Source organism: Takifugu flavidus, chromosome 14, assembly GCF_003711565.1.
Source record: "Takifugu flavidus isolate HTHZ2018 chromosome 14, ASM371156v2, whole genome shotgun sequence".
Lineage (NCBI taxonomy): Eukaryota > Metazoa > Chordata > Actinopteri > Tetraodontiformes > Tetraodontidae > Takifugu > Takifugu flavidus.
The window spans coordinates 7,464,064-7,481,762 of record NC_079533.1 but is presented as its reverse complement, the minus strand read 5'-3'; the positions used below and the strand labels follow the sequence as shown (position 1 = coordinate 7,481,762).

General features: G+C 46.9%; 3 protein-coding genes across 8 annotated transcripts; 1 reads left to right on the top strand and 2 right to left on the bottom strand.

The window, feature by feature from the left end:
• Window positions 1-822: 822 nt before the first annotated feature.
• dlat (dihydrolipoamide S-acetyltransferase (E2 component of pyruvate dehydrogenase complex)) lies at window positions 823-5,983 on the bottom strand. The gene is made up of 14 exons (XM_057054107.1): window positions 5,546-5,983; window positions 4,853-4,954; window positions 4,661-4,785; window positions 4,438-4,588; window positions 4,235-4,361; window positions 3,887-4,062; window positions 3,666-3,807; window positions 3,381-3,448; window positions 3,118-3,231; window positions 2,759-2,866; window positions 2,144-2,262; window positions 1,855-2,017; window positions 1,645-1,781; window positions 823-1,570 (listed from the first exon to the last, which is right to left on the bottom strand). The coding sequence occupies exons 1-14, from the start codon at window positions 5,789-5,791 to the stop codon at window positions 1,441-1,443; spliced, it is 1,908 nt and encodes a 635-aa protein (XP_056910087.1). The 5' UTR covers window positions 5,792-5,983; the 3' UTR covers window positions 823-1,440.
• An 800-nt stretch (window positions 5,984-6,783) lies between these two features.
• On the top strand, window positions 6,784-10,665 carry LOC130537468 (uncharacterized). Of its 2 annotated transcripts, none has more exons than XM_057054310.1 (9): window positions 6,784-6,960; window positions 7,159-7,359; window positions 7,590-7,690; window positions 7,798-8,064; window positions 8,145-9,117; window positions 9,240-9,459; window positions 9,533-9,649; window positions 9,744-9,806; window positions 9,910-10,665. In XM_057054310.1, exons 1-9 carry the CDS (start codon window positions 6,892-6,894, stop codon window positions 10,071-10,073), a joined length of 2,175 nt encoding a protein of 724 aa, XP_056910290.1. In that variant the 5' UTR covers window positions 6,784-6,891; the 3' UTR covers window positions 10,074-10,665. The 2 variants fall into 2 exon arrangements, with proteins under 2 accessions (XP_056910290.1, XP_056910291.1); XM_057054311.1 differs by having other exon boundaries at window positions 6,789-6,991.
• Window positions 10,666-10,768: 103 nt separating this feature from the next.
• Window positions 10,769-17,591, bottom strand: LOC130537469 (dixin-like). 5 transcript variants are annotated; one of them, XM_057054314.1, is made up of 20 exons: window positions 17,304-17,591; window positions 16,483-16,612; window positions 16,179-16,304; window positions 15,794-16,019; window positions 15,588-15,689; window positions 14,677-14,762; window positions 14,499-14,581; window positions 14,312-14,395; window positions 14,064-14,117; window positions 13,895-13,945; window positions 13,701-13,805; window positions 13,551-13,604; window positions 13,397-13,468; window positions 13,161-13,226; window positions 12,522-12,668; window positions 12,335-12,398; window positions 12,154-12,250; window positions 11,952-12,060; window positions 11,808-11,887; window positions 10,769-11,740 (listed from the first exon to the last, which is right to left on the bottom strand). In XM_057054314.1, exons 1-20 carry the CDS (start codon window positions 17,364-17,366, stop codon window positions 11,731-11,733), a joined length of 1,809 nt encoding a protein of 602 aa, XP_056910294.1. In that variant the 5' UTR covers window positions 17,367-17,591; the 3' UTR covers window positions 10,769-11,730. The 5 variants fall into 5 exon arrangements, with proteins under 5 accessions (XP_056910294.1, XP_056910296.1, XP_056910293.1 ...); XM_057054316.1 differs by having other exon boundaries at window positions 14,677-14,756; XM_057054313.1 differs by having other exon boundaries at window positions 15,588-15,686; window positions 15,788-16,019; window positions 16,483-16,609; window positions 17,304-17,589.
• Window positions 17,592-17,699: the final 108 nt, after the last annotated feature.

Sequence of the window (17,699 nt, the reverse complement as noted above, 5' to 3'; positions counted from 1 at the left end):
ACCGATGGTGCAGCGGAGCCCTCCCGCGTTCCTCACACTCGGGTTTTGGAGGAAAAGAACCAGCCTGTTAAACTTTAAAATCATTTTATGAAAACTGGTGTTTGACAGAAGCAGAAGTTCCTCCACTGTGCGGGATGTAATAATTCAGATACATATTTATTTAATTTACATCCCATAATACTACAGTGTAAAGGGCGTGTGGCGCACATCACGGCACACGGTTTTTTTTAACTAAACAATATAATTTGTCAATTTGTGCTTTCTAGTTCCTCATCTGCTAAAATGTTTTGCACCACCATAACTAAATTTCCATTAATTTCTAAATACATCATGAAGAGCTAAATTCTGGGATGGAATTGCTTATTAATCCATTTGTTAATTTCGGTGCCCAACTCATTGTTGCAATCTAGGTTCCACCGGTAGGCGGCGACAAAGTTTACGAAGAATTCTACAACTGGACCATTTGAATACGGACTTTTTTATTGACTACTGAAAACATGGCTTCATATGTTTTTTAAGGATTTTGACATACAACAAATACAAAAATAAGACCTTATCATTTTAGTGTTGTACAACCGATTTCTGCTCCTTTAATATTTCTGCTTAATCCCACCTACAGAAAGCAGATTTTAGACGCAGGTGAGGATAAAAACAGCAGGACATCTGAAAGCTGAAGCGCGAAGAGCTAAAAGAAGAGGGTGAAGCAGGGGTGCAGCTTCTGCTGCCCCTTGAATGTTGAGGATTACAGTTTTATGGGTTGTGTTATTAGTCTGCATTACTAACCTCTTTTTACAGTGAAAAAACTCAAACCAGACCCTATGGCACGATGTGACTCTTCCCAATTTATTCAATACAGAAAATAAAATGGCTCTATTGTGCGTTCCAGCCATGAAGGTTTTATTCTGACACAAGAACGTAAAACTCGAAGTGGGGGAAAATCATTAGACTGTACAGAAGTTGAGTTACTCGGGCCCCCGCCGAACCAGTTTATATACACAGAACACCGCGTTCATACACGGCGATGACAGTACGCGTCGGAACACACGCCGGCCGCTCTAACACGTGCGCGTCTGTTCACTTAAACCATCTGATGAGAGCCAAACAGAGGGAAAACAGCTGGCTGGTCATGTAACATCTCCCTTTGCAAAACATTTGCTGTGTTTCTGTGACCGATCTAGTCTAACAAAAGCTGAATTTTGGGCGAAATGGGAGACGGGTCCTTTAATAAATAGACGATGGGTTAAAAGAGGGAGAAGAGGGAGGAGACAGGGAGACAGACAGGTGAGCGGAGTGGATTCTGCCTCTTCTCCTTTTGGGAATCCGGGAGTGACCTGAAGCAGGCGGGCCAATGACGGGAGGATCCAGAGAGCTTTAGTCCCATCAGATCTCTGCAGAGAGGCCTGGGCCTGGTGCCGTGGGTACAGCAGCCGTACAGTCTCGTTACAACAGCATGGTGACAGGCTTCTCCAGGAACTTGCGGAACTCTGCGAGCCACTGGGCTCCCACGGCGCCGTCGACCACACGGTGGTCGCAACTCAACGTCACCGACATCACGCTGGCGACGTCGAATCTGCAAGGACACACGGGCGCGTTCAGAAACAACCCAGGAAACCAAAGTGAGCGTGAGTTTTAATGGAAACGGACCCTTTCTCGTTATCGGATGGCATCAGGCGTTTCTCTGAGCCCCCGACGGCGAGGATGCAGGACTGAGGGGGGTTGATTATTGCAGAGAAGTTCTTGACGCCAAACATCCCCAAGTTAGAGATCGTGAAAGTGCCTCCCTGGAGGACAAAAGAGGAATGAGACCAACTCTCAAGCTCATACGCACGCAGAGGCTCCGGGGATGTTCTGTACCTGGAACTCGTGCGGCTGCAGTTTGCCGTCTCTTGCTTTGGCGGCCAGGGCGGAAACGTCAGAGCTGATGGCCGAGAGTCCTTTGGTGTGGGCGTTGAAGACGATGGGTGTAATCAGGCCATTGACTGTGCTCACAGCTACGCTCACGTCAACCACATGGTTCCTGAGAGATGGGGAAAACGGAGCCGATACTGACGTCACACAGAAAGAAATGTCGGGAAATGTCGCCACCTAACGGCGGAATGTCAAAGTTACACTCTATAAATACGACACGTCTATAAATACTCACTGGCGGATCACCGTGTCCATCCAGGAGGAGTTACACTCAGGAACCTTAAGGCAAGCTAGAGCACTGGCTTTGATAATGAAATCATTCACACTGAGCTTGATGTTCTGAGCCTTCACTTCCTGCAGAAGGGGAAATAGATTTGTACAAAACGTGAGATGCAACAACAGGCGTGATTCCGCTGTGGAAGTTGCTGGTAAATAGTGGGGGCAGGGACTTTACAGGAACCTTTTCTCTCTCTTGGACCAGAGCAGGACACCTCGAGGACGTCGCAAATTTTGATCCCCGTCTGATTGTGCGACAGTTTCAACCAGGCAAGCGGCAAAAATCATAATAAGGAAAACAACAATGAGGTAGGAGGGAAACGTGGAAGGAGCTGAGGCTGAGAGGGGGTGTTCGTTAGGCTACTACCAGGTTTATCCAATCAGCATCACCCAGAGGCCGAGCCGAGTACCTGGAGCAGGGACTAGGTTAGGCCCATAATGATGCCTGTAAATGGGCCTTCAGGGAAGGTTCCTCGCAACAATGGCCCTGGCCCCCAAAAATACCACAAAGTTCCTGCAGTGGAAACGCACCTGAAATATTTCTATCCACACATCGAATTTAAGAAAAACTCACATCGTTGAGTTCCTGCCGGAGCTCCAGCACTTGATCCATGTTGACGTCTACAGACAGATAATAGTGAGGGATGGTTTGCTTGGACTGCATCAACCTCTGAGCGATCACCTGCAGGAAAGAGAAAAGAACCTGGACTTCAGCTGGTTCTGCATGGAAGGAGCCATCGCACAGCTGGTAACAGCTGGTAACAGCTGGTATCTGCTGGTAACAGCTGATAACAGCTGGTAACAACTGGTATCTGCTGGTATCTGCTGGTAACAGCTGGTAACAGCTGGTATCTGCTGATAACTGCTGGTAACAGCTGATAACAGCTGGTGCCTCCAGATGTGTATCTCCTCCAGATGTGTATCTGCGCTCACCTTGCGGATGTTGCTGATGGGGATGTCAGTGAAGACCCCGGCTGGTGCGCCAGCAGCTGTGGGGGGTGCAGGAGCAGCAGGAGCAGCTGGAGCAGCTGGAGCAGCGGCTACAGCCTGTCAGTGAAAACAGGCGCTCGACTTTATTTGCTTTTAAAGAAGCACAACTTTAATATAGACGTCATGCAAAAAATGATCAATGCCCATCAAATTCTGGAGTGAGGGTTTAAAATTTAAAAAAATAAAAATAAGAATACTTCACGTACAGGTGCAGCCTTTGGTGGAACAAAGCTTTCAATGTCTTTCTTGGTGATGCGGCCATCTGGACCAGAACCTGGAGGAATGAAGCAACATCTTAAAACTACTTTTCAGTCCCACTGCTTGGATGAATTTTGTGTTTAACTAGACACATTTAAATGTTCCATCAGCAGACTGCAGATCATTCAATTAAAAAAAAAAAAAAGAAGAAGAATTACCCAAAATGTTCAATATTGAAAGCGTAGAACTGATACGTAAAAGGCCCCGTGTGTGTCTGTGGCTCACTCACGTACCGCTGACCTGGGACAGGTCCAATCCTTTCTCGGCAGCAAGTTTCTTGGCCAGTGGACTGACGAACACGCGACCTTTCCTGGGTCCTGGGGGGGGGGCAGCTGCCACAGCTGGACTGGGTGTCGGAGCGGCCGGGACGGGAGCCTTGGAACCAAACATGCCATCATGAGAAAACGATGGCATTGAATATTTGGATGCGCTTGAATGTAAACGTTCGTCTCACTGGTGCCGGAGCCGGAGCGGAAACTTCGGCCACTCCGGTCTCAACATAATCTTTGAAGGCGGCGATGTCACTTTCCTTTTCCACGATGATGCAGAGCGGCGTTCCGAGGGGAACATCCCGAGTTCCCTCAGGCACCATGATTTTGGCCAAGTATCCCTCTTCCTGCACCTCAAAACCTACACACACACACACACACACACACACACACACACACGTGACAAACACGCCAGCTGAGTGTGATGACCTTTGTTGTTCTGCAATTCAGACCACCAGGTGCTGGAAAATTCCCAATAAATCCCTGCAAACAATGGTCACGACACCCCGAGGGGGGTCTCGGAGCGTCCTTACCGATGGTCGCCTTGTCGGTCTCGATCTCAGCCAGCAGATCGCCTTCACCCAGCTTCTCTCCCACCTTCTTCTCCCAGCGCTGCACTGTTCCCATGGTCATGGTAGGAGACAGGGCGGGGAGGGTGATCTGAAACCCGCAGGAACATGAGCACCAGGCAACGGGGCGAGGAGCCGCCATCCTTACTGCATCTGCTGCCTACTACCTTCAGGTGCGAGGGGTACGAGCTGCCTGGAGCCGCGGGAGCGGCAGAAGCCGGTGGAGGAGGAGGAGCAGAGGCAGATGGAGAGGGGCTGACACCGGCCACTTTAATGGAGTCCAACGTTACATCCTTAAAGGCGGGAATGAGCTCGGGGCTGCAGGAGGAAACACACGTGTTCATTCCTTTTACTTGACTGTCCTTTCATGAGCAAAACTCAGACGCTTACTTTTCTACCGTGATGCAGATTACAGCCCCGATGTTAACGTCTCTGGTGCCTTCAGGTACCAGGATCTTTGCAAGGTAGCACTCCTCCAGCATCTCGAACCCAACGGTGGCCTTGTCGGTCTCCACCTACGTTGATTTATATCATTTAATCAGGTGCAGCTATGACAATGCAGACTGAAATGCTAATGCTAACCTCTGCTATAAGATCGCCCTCGTTGATTTTATCTCCCTCCTTCTTCTCCCAACGTGCAATCGTTCCTGTCTGCATGGTGGGCGACAGCGCTGGAAGCTCCACCTAATAACCAGAAAGCAAAAGGATGGAAATGTCATGAGAATCACTCACCAAACGTGCAGGGCCCCATTCTGACAGATATCAGGTGATGTGACTGCAGCTACTATGTCACCATCACCTCATTGTCTTGCTCAATAAATGACCCACATTCAGCTGCACGTCACAACATCTAAACGAGCCGATGGTGGAATATCTGGTCGAAGTCACATTGCCAGTAGAACAGGCATCTCCGAGTTACGCGGATTCAGATTTAAATTCTGAACCATCACATAACCCACTTTAAACATGCTGGTGATTCAATTAAGCACACTGACGTGAAGAAAGCTAAACCCACGAGACATGCAGCTAATTCTGAAGTTAGTTGGTGTTCACTGACATGGTTCGATGGCTGCAGGCTGGTGACCTGAACTGACCTTTTAAAGCTATATTTGGACTATAGTCACACCATATATTCAACAATTGGCCCAAATCTGTCTTAATCTTATCTTGACTAGGGATGACAGTTTTGGGGGGACGTGCCTACACTCTCTGCTGCACCTTAGGAAGGAGATGCTCGCTGATATGGAGCAAAGCGGCCAAACCTCTGGTTCTTACCTTTTGGTGCGGAGGGAGGCTGTAGAAGCGGCATGTGCCTGTCAGCTGTGGGTACCGCAGGAGAGACCCTCTGCGGATAAGACTGGAGCCCACAGACAAGGTTCGGGACCCAGCTCCGTTGTGAAATCGCCTCAAGCAACTGGTACCGGGCACTGAGCGGGAGCCAAGTGCAGCAGGCCCGGCTGGGAGGACACAGGGACGGGCGCGCCCGGCGGACGGCCTCAGCCGCAGAATCAAACGGAGCATTTCTCAGCGGTTGGAAGGTTACAAAGAGCTGTCAAAAATACAACGAACTTATACCGGCATCTGATATAAGCTGGCCCTGAATGTCTTCTTTCTGTGTCCCGAGATCCAGCCCGGTAGCCGCTTTGCTTCTCACTTTCTAATGACCTCCTTGTCAGTACGTACTACAGGCTCGCTGCAGATCCGCCTTTTTCCTGGATACGTCACTTCCTGTTAGCTACGGATGCCGATCGAGGACAATTATTTAAATAGTTAAAGAAATCAGTTGTCGATAACGATCGGGATTTTTTGTGATTTATCCTTCAGAGCAACCTATTATGTTATGGAATTTTGTGTCTCTACCCAAATTGTCTGTGTAGATTCTGAACTGATGAAGCCTTCTGGATAGAAGGCGAAACGTCTTCAAAAGAGAAGAAAAACAGTCCAGTTGACACAGAAAACTACCTTGGATTACTACCTAAATTGTAATATCCCAGGTTGGGATCAATAAAGTACATCAGTACGGGTCATAGTATGTGGGGAAATGATCTGATTGTTTTTGTTCAACAGCCTCCATTAAAGGAAGACGACTCCAAGTGCCTCAATTCTGTAATCGTAATCAGTCTATAATCTGCTGCCTCAGTCAGCAATTCTCTCGCCGGGGCCAAACATCGAATACTGTGGCAAACTCACTGAAAGTATTTCAAGTAATATGAACTGCACGGCGGAGGTCTTTACTCTCCGAGTGTTTTGTTTCTAGTTTCCACATGTGTTGATGACAATGAGATGAGGGTTCCAGAAACTAAACAGCAAAAAGGTCCAAACCAGACCGCTTTAAGGCAGTCAAGTCTTAAAAGTGTCTTAAATGGATCATTCAGATTTAAGATAAATAGATCTATGCTTCGATTGCATTGCTTATGTATTTAATCCGATGCTTTCATCGAGACCCTTGCGTCATAAATCAAACCACACTTGTCACCGTTAGGGGGCGGTAATGTTCCAAGATGCTGTTCGACAAAACACCATGAAAGAAGACGAAGAAGAGGTGGCGGAAGAAGTGTTGTTTTTAATGTTCTGTACATATTCAGATGTCTGTGTAGATTCATATTCAGAGTTTTATTATTATGCGAGTCACCTGGTGCACAACCTGCTGCAAAGCGACAGATCAGGAGCAGTCGCTGATGCTTTTAGAGGTCACGGATGGTTAATACGCCCTCTTAGCTCGTAAAGTAGTCACAATAAACATGGTCATCTCTTCTGTTTTCATTCATAGTTTATCTGTATATTTAATAGACTGTTGCAGTAACCAATACAGTAATATTTGCAAAATTATAGATTATCCAGATTGTTATTTTCTCTGAGCATGTATTGATTTTGTCCTTTCTTTACAGAAACTTATGCCAAATCAATATAGCCACACTGTGTGTAGCTATGAAACAGTGGGAGAAAACAAGTTCAAGGCAGCAATAAAACTGAAGCTGTCCAGTGAAGAGGAGGCAAAGAGATGGCTTGATGAATTCAAGAGGTCGTCAGGATTCATATGGCGGACCTCCAAAACCTACCCTAATGGAGGGCGCTACAACAAATTTAGAGTAATGACTTGATTTCTGATCGAATCCTTTCATGAGTTATTCCTGCAAAATCATTTGTAATGTTATTCTTCTTCAATTGATCGTAAGACCAACTTTATTTATATAATCTTTTCCCCCCAAAAGCCCAAGAAGTTGCTGAAAATGTTGAGGACATGGACCTTAAATGTCCTTTAAGTTTCCATGAAATGCTTTTATTTTCGTTTCTGACAGTTTTAGTTTATATTTCACAGGTTGACTACAAGTGCAAGACGATAAAGAAGAACGCAACTTGCCCAGCTACTCTGTTCCTGGTACTGAAACGGCATCCAGAATTTGGAGAAAGGAAATCAAGGTCAGGGGTGAAAAGGTTTAAGGACATGAGTGAATTCAATGACACATCTACACTATAAATACATACATCTGTTGTTTTGAACTTTGATTTGTGGTCCTTTTCTTCAGATCTGGAGATCCTCACATGAAGGATGGACTCTTCCTTCATATTAACTTGCGCAATGAGCACAACCATCATCTCTCATGTGCTGGACTTGTGAGAAGGGACGTCTCTGGAGAAACGATCGAAAAACTCAAAAAGCTGTTTGAAAGTGGCCACACTCCTTCATCAGCTCTCAAAGAACTGAAGCACAATTTGCAGGTGCAGGAAAAAGACAATTACGTGAATGCGGCCGCAGATCGTTCCGTCTGCCCTGATTTGCCATTTTGTTACAGGTGAGTGACTTACTGATTTAACAGCTTTCATTGATTCCATGCATTAATGCTAGTTATCTCTAACTCGCTCTTTGTTGCAGACTGTATTACAAACTTTTCAAAAAAGCTTACAATGCCGCTGCGGGAGAAGAGGTCTCCCGCGAGCTTGAACGAACCCTCGTCGATTACAACAAGGAGCAAGGAGACGTTTGTGCCGGCATGTGCAAAACCTCCGACAACCAGCTGGTGATCGCTCTGTGCACTCCGCTGATGAAGAGGGTCCACGCTCGGGTGAGAGAGAGTGCCGAGGTGATGTTTGTGGACTCTCCAGGGAACTGTTCCCGCCTTAATCACCACCTGTTCCTGCTCCTCACTCATTCCTCAGTGGGTACTTTACCTTTGGGTGCATTTATCACGACATCTGCAACCCAGGCCACTTTTTCTGCTGCCATGCAGCTGCTACACACCGTCTTTCCACCTGAGAGGTTCTTCGGCCATCCGGATGGACCTCTTGTTGTTATGACCGACGACTCCACTCTACTCAGGCAGGCTTTACATGAGGCATTTCCTAAAGCCACCCTGCTCTTTTCGGTACTACACCTTCTTCGGGCCATGTGGAGATGGCTCTGGAGCAGTCCAAATGAAATACCAAAGCACCACAGGTCCCGACTTCTGAACTCTTTCAGGATCCTGTTGCGCGCCTCCACGCCAGTAGCTCTCATGGAGGCCTACAGCAGACTGATGGAAGATCCCGTGTCCACCCAGTGTCCAAACTTTGTGCTGCATCTCCAGGAAGTGTTTGAAAAGCGAGGGGAGTGGGCCGTCTGTCTGCAGGAACAGCTGTCTGCTGTTAGAAACACAGTCAACAGCTGTGAAGAAAGCGTCACGAGGAGGATAAAAGACAAACTCTTCTATCGACTCAAGTCACATAATCTGACACAGCTGGTGAAATTTGTTGTCACAAAAATGGAGGCTCATTACATCCACCGGCTGACAGATGCTGCCAACAACCGGCTCCGAACCGCACAGAAGACGATGAAGAGGAAGGAGCTGGACAAACAAACTATTTTGCAGGTATAGTGGAGCGGATGTTTAAAGTCTTTACAACAGCTGCAGGTAACTCGTGCATGAAGGAATATCGGAACGTTTCTGGTCAGGATTCTCTCATCACGACTTTTCCAATGTCACTGTTGCAGGAAGACGAGGACAGCTACACCGTGACGAGCGCGTCAAACACCGCCGTGTCCTACCACGTTGACATGTCCATCAGTTGCTGTACGTGCCCGGCGGGGGTAATGGGGGGGCACTGCAAGCATCAAAGTGCCGTCTCCAGGACATTTGGACACGCCATCGAAGACGGATTATTGCTGGGCTTACCGCCAGAAGCTCGCAAGTTGTATTATCAAATCGCCACAGGTGTGTTTGTGTTCACAACTACCCAGCAGCCGTCTGTGGAGGCTGTGGTCACGGTCAGTTTTCCTCCCCGTAGGAGTGGACATGGAAGCCGATGGTTCCGGAAGGTTTCCTGCCGTGGTGGTGAAACCAGCAGCTCAGGTTGGGAGAACAGAGCTTTGTACTGGTGAAGTCATCTTTGTAGCTGATGCAGGTAAACCCCCCCCGGTTTGAATTTAAGTGTGTGTGCACGTGTGTGCTGTCAGAAGCTTCGTTGACATCTTATGACCAGTCTCCTCCTCACACAGCCGACAGCATTGTTGAAACCTGGTGTGAGCAAACAGAGTCGTCGCTTATAGAACCTGAATCAGGTGCGTGAGGGGAAACAGACTGTGGGGAAAGAAGTCAAAGCTGTGTCAGATATTCTTCCTCTCTCGCTATATATCCATTAATGTCCATTCATTGGGTTTCCAGGTGAACTCAAACAAAGATTGGAAAACGTGTTCCTGGACCTCTCGAAGAAACTGGACAACCCCGAGTTCGTGTATTCTGTCACCTCATTTGTGGAGTCTTACGAAAGCCTCCAGACAGACGATCAGCTAGCATCAGCGCTCTCCTCTTTCGGACAGCGTCTGTAAACAAAGGCCAGAAGCCACTAAGGACAATATTTATCTGGCTGGGTCTGGGGTTCGATCAGAGAACCTTCGCCCAGTATGACGGCAGGAAGGCGCACGTGTGTGTGGAAAGAACTGATGTTTGAAGAGAGTTCAAAAGTTCTGGTATTAATCTTGTGCACTTTATCTCCCTTCATCTTTTGACATAATATTTCAAGGTTAAAAATAATAATAATGCTGTTTTTATACTGTGACACCTGCTATATTCATGTTGCCTATAAATTTAATGGTCACTTGTCAGGATGTAGTATTTGATGTACATAAGGTTAATAACCAGTCTTCTCAATCACTTTATTCCTTCATCCCTGGATGAGGGCCCTATTTAAGCTTTTGTGGATTTGGTACCTTGCTCAAGGGTACATCAGCATTCTGACACCCTTCCCTGCCATGTTTTGTGTGCTCCGGGGCTTGAACCAAGGACCCTTCACTCCTCAGCCCAGTCACCATCAGCCTGAGCTACCACTGTCCCCGTGTAACCACTCTCGCTGAGCTTTAATTCAGAAATATGTCTGTCATGACCACATTAAAAGGTTTCGGACCCCAGGTTGTTACACCAGGTCATGTCCTGTTCTCAATGTCTCAACTTCCCAAAAATGTAAACCGGCTTAATGATGTTGCATGAAGGGATCGTTCTAAAGAATGCAGAATTTAAGGTGATGTTGACTTTTAAAACCATTTATTTCAAAATATCATCCTCACATTGGGAAAAAGGCCACTTCTAATCATGAACTCTTGTAGCAACGTGAGTAAACAGATGAGGGGTAATCTCTCCAGTGGATGGTGCCTGTTACAGTACAGACGTTTATGGCATTCAGTGGCTGCATATTTCCATTGGCTCATCAATGAAGGCAGATCTCAGGAGTGATTATACAAACAGTGTGTGTCACGATACGCAAGACCAGAAGAGATTTCCCTAAAGATAAAATAAATCTTCTACGCACCACATCACGGCTTTGACTAAACAGGAGCAAAGCTACAGGAAATGAACTTGAACCTCATTAAGACATTAAAACAAACATGACCTCACCTTCCTTCCCTCGTAACTGCAATAAACTCATCCAAACAACATTGTAGAAAATATTTTAAATACAACAGCTTGATCAGTTCCGTTCAACTTTTGCTGTATAAAAGTGGCAGCTGAGGGCTTTTTTTTCCTGTTTGAATTTGTAATAACACTGTATTGAGTTCACAATCTCCTAAAAGGCTGAATCTAAGCAGGAATCGTGACAATCTGACTGCAAACTGACAGTTTTTTTAATACCAAGCGGCTGTAGAAAGAAGAACGTGAGTTTTTTTAAACAAAAGATATTTCCCCAGGTCTCATACACAAAATATCAGCTACATATGCCACAGTGAGCTTGTCTTTACAAATAATTGAGACTGATGTGCCTATTAGATCCAGTTTTCATACTACCATAAACAAGCGCCTGGTGCAAACTAAGTTCCTTTGTAAGGCACTGTGCATTGTCAGTTTTACCCAGGCGGTGGTGGACCAGCCGGGAAACCCAAAAATCTACAGCATTTCGCCACCTCTCAGAATCTCGACTCGTTTCAGCGGCTCTGTCTCGTAGAGTCTCTGGGAGCGGAGCAACCGGCGGAGAAGAGCTGCCTCATCTGGACCCTAAACTGGTCTGAGAGAGCAGAGAAAAGGGCCGTGAGCAACAATGAGGAGATAGACTCTAGACGTGAGGCTGCTACCTTTCTTCGCCATAGTCCTCCTCTAACCAGGCCACGATTTTTCCTTCCCAACCCGGAATAATCGCCCCATCCAGGAAGACCTGCGCGCAGGACAAACTGAAATCTGCTCTACGTTAAACAACACAGCGATATTTGATCTCTTACCTCCTCTTTCACAGTGCCAAACTCGGGGTCCAGGGCCTTGAAGTGGTACCTGTAGCTTCCCTCTCGATCTACAGCTGCCTTGACGTCCTTCAGAGTCACCTCACCCAGCCTGGACAGCGTGTTCAGAGAGAAGCGCTCACGTTTGCAACAGTGCACCGGTATCACCGTCACCACAGTGGCTGCAACAAACTCGCACACTGACCTCTTCGGTATACTGATCATGGAGGGAGTTAGAGCTTTCCCAGTGAAATAAAGGATTTTAGTGGAGGCTGGGGAACCACCGTGAGGCTGGCAAACATCTGTAACACACACACACACACGCGCGTTGGCACATATTCTGGGACTTGTGTGTGCGCTCAGGAGGAGATTTTAGATCAGCTCACTCGTGCATGGCCAGTTGTCAGAATCTGCATGCGGAGTTTGGCGCCTGGGAGATTTGCCCCTGCCCTTCAAGAACCGGAAGTGGACATTACAGGTTACGATCCAGGCTTAAAGACCGTTGTAACTTCATGATACCAAACCACAGAAAGGCCTGAGCAGAAGTCAACAGCCCTACAGGATGCTGCCTACCCTGCGCCTATGCAGGACCTGCAGTCTGTCGATGAGCGACACTATGCCCTGCTCCAGCGTGTCCAGCGTATGCTGCTGTGGGTCGTGCTCTCTGAAGTTGTTCCTCAAACTCCTGAGTCCATCCCTGAGCAGCTGGACCTCCTCTGCCTACAAACGCATCAGGGACAAGCACGGAATGACTTCACACACCAGTTAAGTAGGTCTTTAACGTCAACGTCTGTCAAGCTTTTGTTGTGACGTGTTGAAAGGGAAATCTTTGCAAAGAAAACACAACTTTCCCCTAACTGACACTTCTCAGACGCCCCAGTGAGAATAATAGTGTCTTCACTCAGAGGCTATTTTTACAGAGCAGCACAGTCACATGGTGTAACAACTCTAATTTCCATTTCAGCCCACGAGTCTGTGGTGGAACAATGCTGTACTGCTGTCTCGTAGACATTAAGAAAAGCACTGAACTAAAAGGGTGACAGTGATTAGAATGGGCCCTAGTTCACAGACTCGTGGCCTGGATCATTTTCACTTGTTATAAATAAATGAGGAGAGCTGCGTTTGATAGGTTTATGTGGCCCATTTACCGTGTAGCTGTGAGACACTGGCAGGACGAGCAAAAATGAATTCATCAGTAGAAACCATGCTTACGTCAGACAAGGTGGGAGATGGAGTCCCAGTGTAGGAATATCCATTGTTTTCTGTGCCAGAGGGGATCTGAAAAAAGTTGCAACAAAACGGAACGTCAGGTGGGCAGTCGTGGCTAAACTAAAGCCCCGACTATTATAACAGGGGAAAGGAAGAACACTTGTCTTTGTTATTCAAGGTGTCAGAAAGAAACACCCCAACACTTAAACTCACTAGTATGTACCAGCTGACCAAAATACCTGTGTTCTCTGGTTTTCCTCAAGCTTGTGTTTGAGTTGCTGCAGCATTCTGTCCCTCTGTTCGACCTCTTTCTGCAAAATAAAGGGTCATTCAGTACCATGACGTACAGAGTGAACGTGATCCCAGGCGGCCATAAAGACACTCACACCTCACCTTGCAGTCGCCCCACAGTCTCTGATATTCCTCCATCTTCCACTGCAGCTGCGCCTGTGAAGCGTTTAAAAACAAAGGACCCTTTTAGGTGAAAGCGAGCAGCAACTGTGAAAGCAGTCTGCTGTAAAAGGACGCGCGCTCTTGTCCTACGTTCTTATTGACGAGTTCGTCCTTGGTCATGCTGGCTCGGAGAAGCTCCTGCTTCATTTGTAGTATCGCTGCCTCCTGAGTGCACAACCTCTGCTGCTGGGCGTCCTGAGGGGTTCCACGCCAGCACAGAGGAACAACTTTTGTTTCAACTCAAACAAGATGAACAACAAGGCAACAGTAAGACGGCGCTTTACCTTGATGCCCTGAAGGTTTCTCATTTCCTGCTTACAGCGCAGCAGTTCTCTCTAAAGTAACCAGAAAACAGGGGTCTTCAAGAACAACCTTACATCGTGCCTGTTTATACTTCCTCTATTACGATGGCAAAGATCATTAAGAGGGTTTAAAACAAAGCTGCAGATTTACCTTCAGCTCGCGAGCTTCCTCCATACTCTGATCCAAACGACTGCGAAGGACTATCTGGAAGGAGGGGTGTGTGAGGATAACAATGGAGTGAACACAGAGTGAAGTGGAGTGTGTGAGAAACTGATACCTGTGTCAGCCTCTCTGAGCACATACACACACTCTCTTACAAAATCCAGTAAAGAACTGGAAACCTGAGCTGTACTGAGGGCAGAGATCAGAGATGGAAGCAAGAGAGAATTTAGCGTTACCACTTGTTGATCGGCCTCTCCTTGGTCTAGACCCAGAGATACATCTTGCTCATCCTCAGGCAGCGAACCGTGCAGCAGTAGAGCCTTAAAACACAGTTACACAGGTTAGGCTTAGGATGGATGTTGGGTTCGGCTGGATCAGGCTAGAAATTAGCCAGAATCTAACTGCGCGCCAATCTGCGTGTACCTGTAATGCAGACACCATTTTCCGAGCGTCCTCCACCTCCTTCTCTAAGGTTTCACTCAGAGGATCGTCCCACCCCGTCTCCACTGCAGCACAAGAACATTCGGTCACAAACACAAGCGTCCACGAATAAACCCTGATGTTCATTGGCCAGAAAAGTTGACCATGTTCTGAAACGCACCTGTGGCCTCCTGGAGGTCCTCCTGTCTGTCTGAGTGGCTGCTGATCAGGGTTCTTGGAGACGACAGCGGACTGACAGGGCTGAGACTCAAGAGAGACAACACACAGATTCATAAGTGTTGCACAGCTCGATCCAAACAAAGACTCCTGTCATATATCTCAGCCAGCTTGGTAGACAGCAGTGTTTAAACCTTGCTTTCAGAAAACACATTTGAATCTAATGTGATTCCTTAATGCTCCTCTTTTCACATTTTGCTGAAACACTGTTGAACTTTTAGAGAACAAGAGAAACGCGGTGTTGAGTTCTTACCATTTCATCTGCGCCGCCCCCATAGTGGGCTACAGGTAGTTTGAACTGTTCTGATAATATAACATCCGAAGAGGTTAAGTCCTGATTGTGGTCTTCAGGCTTTAGCATCTTAACAAACTCATGATTGTGTGTGATCAGCCTTAGTTTGATAGGCTCCGCCCCCTACCCCCTGGCAAGTTTCCACGGCGACTGACGCAAACTGTTTAGAGATGCTACCGTTTTAGCGTCTCTGGATTTACTGTGTGAAGGCGGCCTCAGCTCGATCTTCACAGCTTTATTTGAATAATTTTGTATCTGTCGCCACATGCAGACTCGCACAAAGCTCGCCAGAACACAAATAAGCAAGAAAGACAAAGGCGAAACGAAATAGAAAAAAAAAAACACTGCAAAAACATGTGATTGGTGAGGATAAAGACTTATTATGTGTGAGATCATCCGCCTATGCTCAGATATCAGAGGCACAGAAGGACAAGTTATACACTCTGTGAATCCAACCCTTACTTGGATAAACTATAGACTGAGAGGAGCTTAATAAATAAAACAAGTTAGACCAATAAGCACTGAACTGTACCACCGGTGTGACAGATTTATCATAAAATTACCTGCTAGACTGAACCTGAACCTGCTCATCTGGAGACTGCCTTTCATACTGCTGAACCAGGGCACGGACGCACACACTCTTTTCCATATCCAGCCCCCAGCTGCCGAGAGATGACGGATCGGTGATTCAGGAATACAACAGCCGCGTTATTGATAAGAAGAATTTGTCCAGCAGAGGACAGCAGAGACTGCGTCTGCGTACCTGGGGAGACAGGCTGCACGTGCAGGCTGAGACGCATCATGTCGAGCTGATGCCAGCGCAGCGGCAGCACCTTGGGCGAGAGCAATAGGGGACCGAGGGTTGTGGCTGCTGGCGCCCCTGGTCGAGCCCTTCACGTTTCCAGAAGCAGCCCTGTGATTGGCCGAGGGTTTAAAATGAGCTGCCAGTGCCAGAATTATCCTCATTACAGATTTCAGATTTCCATCCACAATGTCTGCGGGAAGAGAGGGAACAGTTCACAACACACGGTACTCGAGTGCAAAGAGAAGGGTCCAACAAACAAGATTTTAAACCAGAAGACCACCAGTGTGCTTCAAGTAGCAGAGATCAGAAGAAGCAGCTCTATAAAAACAGACTTGTGGATATGATTTACCTCGTGCGGATATGTGCGGCATCCGTATGTGTCGAGAGGAAATGAACTGCAAGACTTGGTCGACATTCTTCCTGCTTTCTTCTTTGTTTTGTGGCGTAATGTGAACCCCATCCAACACTTCCCCTGCTGCCGATTTGAAGAAAGATTGAAGAGAGTGACAAAGCAGGAAGAGGAACTTAGCATACAAGATGCTAAATTTATATTTTCTGTACACTTCAAAACTCAAACCTATTTTTATATCCTTCCCACACTAAACTGCATCATGTGAGCTACTTATCGTGTTACTGTGCAACTGAATATTTACCAACTATCTCTATTAGTTGCACGAGCACCACCCCGTCCTGGAGATCATGTCTGAGGTCTCTGACAGGTTTCAGGCCTGGTTTCCTCTTCAGCTGAGAGTTCACCCAGGAAACGTAGGCTGCCAGCTGCTGCTGTAACCCATCAATCACACGTGCGCGCACACACACACACACACACATCACACAGTTCAGGAAGGGGAACAAATGAGGCTGCAACCATGCATCCTTTGTTTGAAATGTTGGACCACGGAGAGAGGGGCGGGGCCTCTTTATTGCCCCACTTACTACATGTTCATCCACTCTTTGGTCCGATTATTATCATCATCATTGTTATGTTATGTGTGCAGTAAGAAATTGGTGCTTATGCAGCCCACATGCATTCACACTCTCCACGGTTATCCAGCTATACCGGTCCCGTTTAGTCACGTGACAATCCGTCGTCCCGGTAACACGACGAATCGCCCATCCCATTTTCAACAATAGAGAACATTTTACTTAACCGTAATTATTATCGTTTACTTCCATTACAGATTTTAAAATTCATAGCGCTCCCATTTGATTATTGGGATTCTTGTTACTGCGAGCTAAAAATAACTACATGTCAAACCAACGTTGTAGTGTCATAATAAACGTTTGCTTTTGTACAACATATACAAAATACAACATAATATTAACTTTAGATTTCTTAAGCCACGTGCAAAAAATGGTTTCTTCCAATTTTTTTGCCGGAATGTACAAGGATAACTTGTATTCTCTAGTTTCATAGCGATTTAAATCCAATGTAACTTAGTGAAAGCATTAATGTTGCCGAATTTAACCTCACCTCATTTAAGCCCCCATGAAGAACATCATCCAGCAAACTTCCTCTGGAAAGTGAGGCGATCATCTTCTAACTTTAGAACCCATTTACGCTAGCTAGCCGGCTAACCACACCGACGCACGCTGCGGCCGGAACACGGAGCAATCCGCCGTTACTAACCAGCCCAGAGCGTCAACAAACCGGGACAAACGGGACACCGGAGCGCCACCATCGCTCCAGCCCGGCGGCTCGACGCTCGAATGATGGGTCCGTCTTCCGCTGGGAGATTTCAGAATAAAGCTACATTTGTGAGAACACTTCCGGTATTCATGGTTTGGTTGTCACGTGTACAATTTTACCGATTAAAGTAATCGCCACATGAAGCGCACTTTCCATATAAATGCACAAAATGCTGATATC

Coding starts and splice junctions, on each gene's coding strand:
- dlat (XM_057054107.1), bottom strand. CDS start 5,791: ATGCTCCGTTTGATTCTGCGGCTGAGGCCGTCCGCCGGGCGCGCCCGT. Junction 4,955..5,545: donor GCCTCCCTCCGCACCAAAAG/GTAAGAACCAGA, acceptor TCTGGTTATTAG/GTGGAGCTTCCAGCGCTGTC. Junction 2,263..2,758: donor TCCGGCAGGAACTCAACGAT/GTGAGTTTTTCT, acceptor CCCCTTCTGCAG/GAAGTGAAGGCTCAGAACAT.
- LOC130537468 (XM_057054310.1), top strand. CDS start 6,892: ATGCGAGTCACCTGGTGCACAACCTGCTGCAAAGCGACAGATCAGGAG. Junction 7,360..7,589: donor GGCGCTACAACAAATTTAGA/GTAATGACTTGA, acceptor TATATTTCACAG/GTTGACTACAAGTGCAAGAC. Junction 8,065..8,144: donor GATTTGCCATTTTGTTACAG/GTGAGTGACTTA, acceptor TCTTTGTTGCAG/ACTGTATTACAAACTTTTCA.
- LOC130537469 (XM_057054312.1), bottom strand. CDS start 17,366: ATGATCGCCTCACTTTCCAGAGGAAGTTTGCTGGATGATGTTCTTCAT. Junction 16,613..17,303: donor TTCATGGGGGCTTAAATGAG/GTGAGGTTAAAT, acceptor GATGGGTTACAG/CAGCAGCTGGCAGCCTACGT. Junction 14,582..14,676: donor GGACCTCCAGGAGGCCACAG/GTGCGTTTCAGA, acceptor CTTGTGCTGCAG/TGGAGACGGGGTGGGACGAT.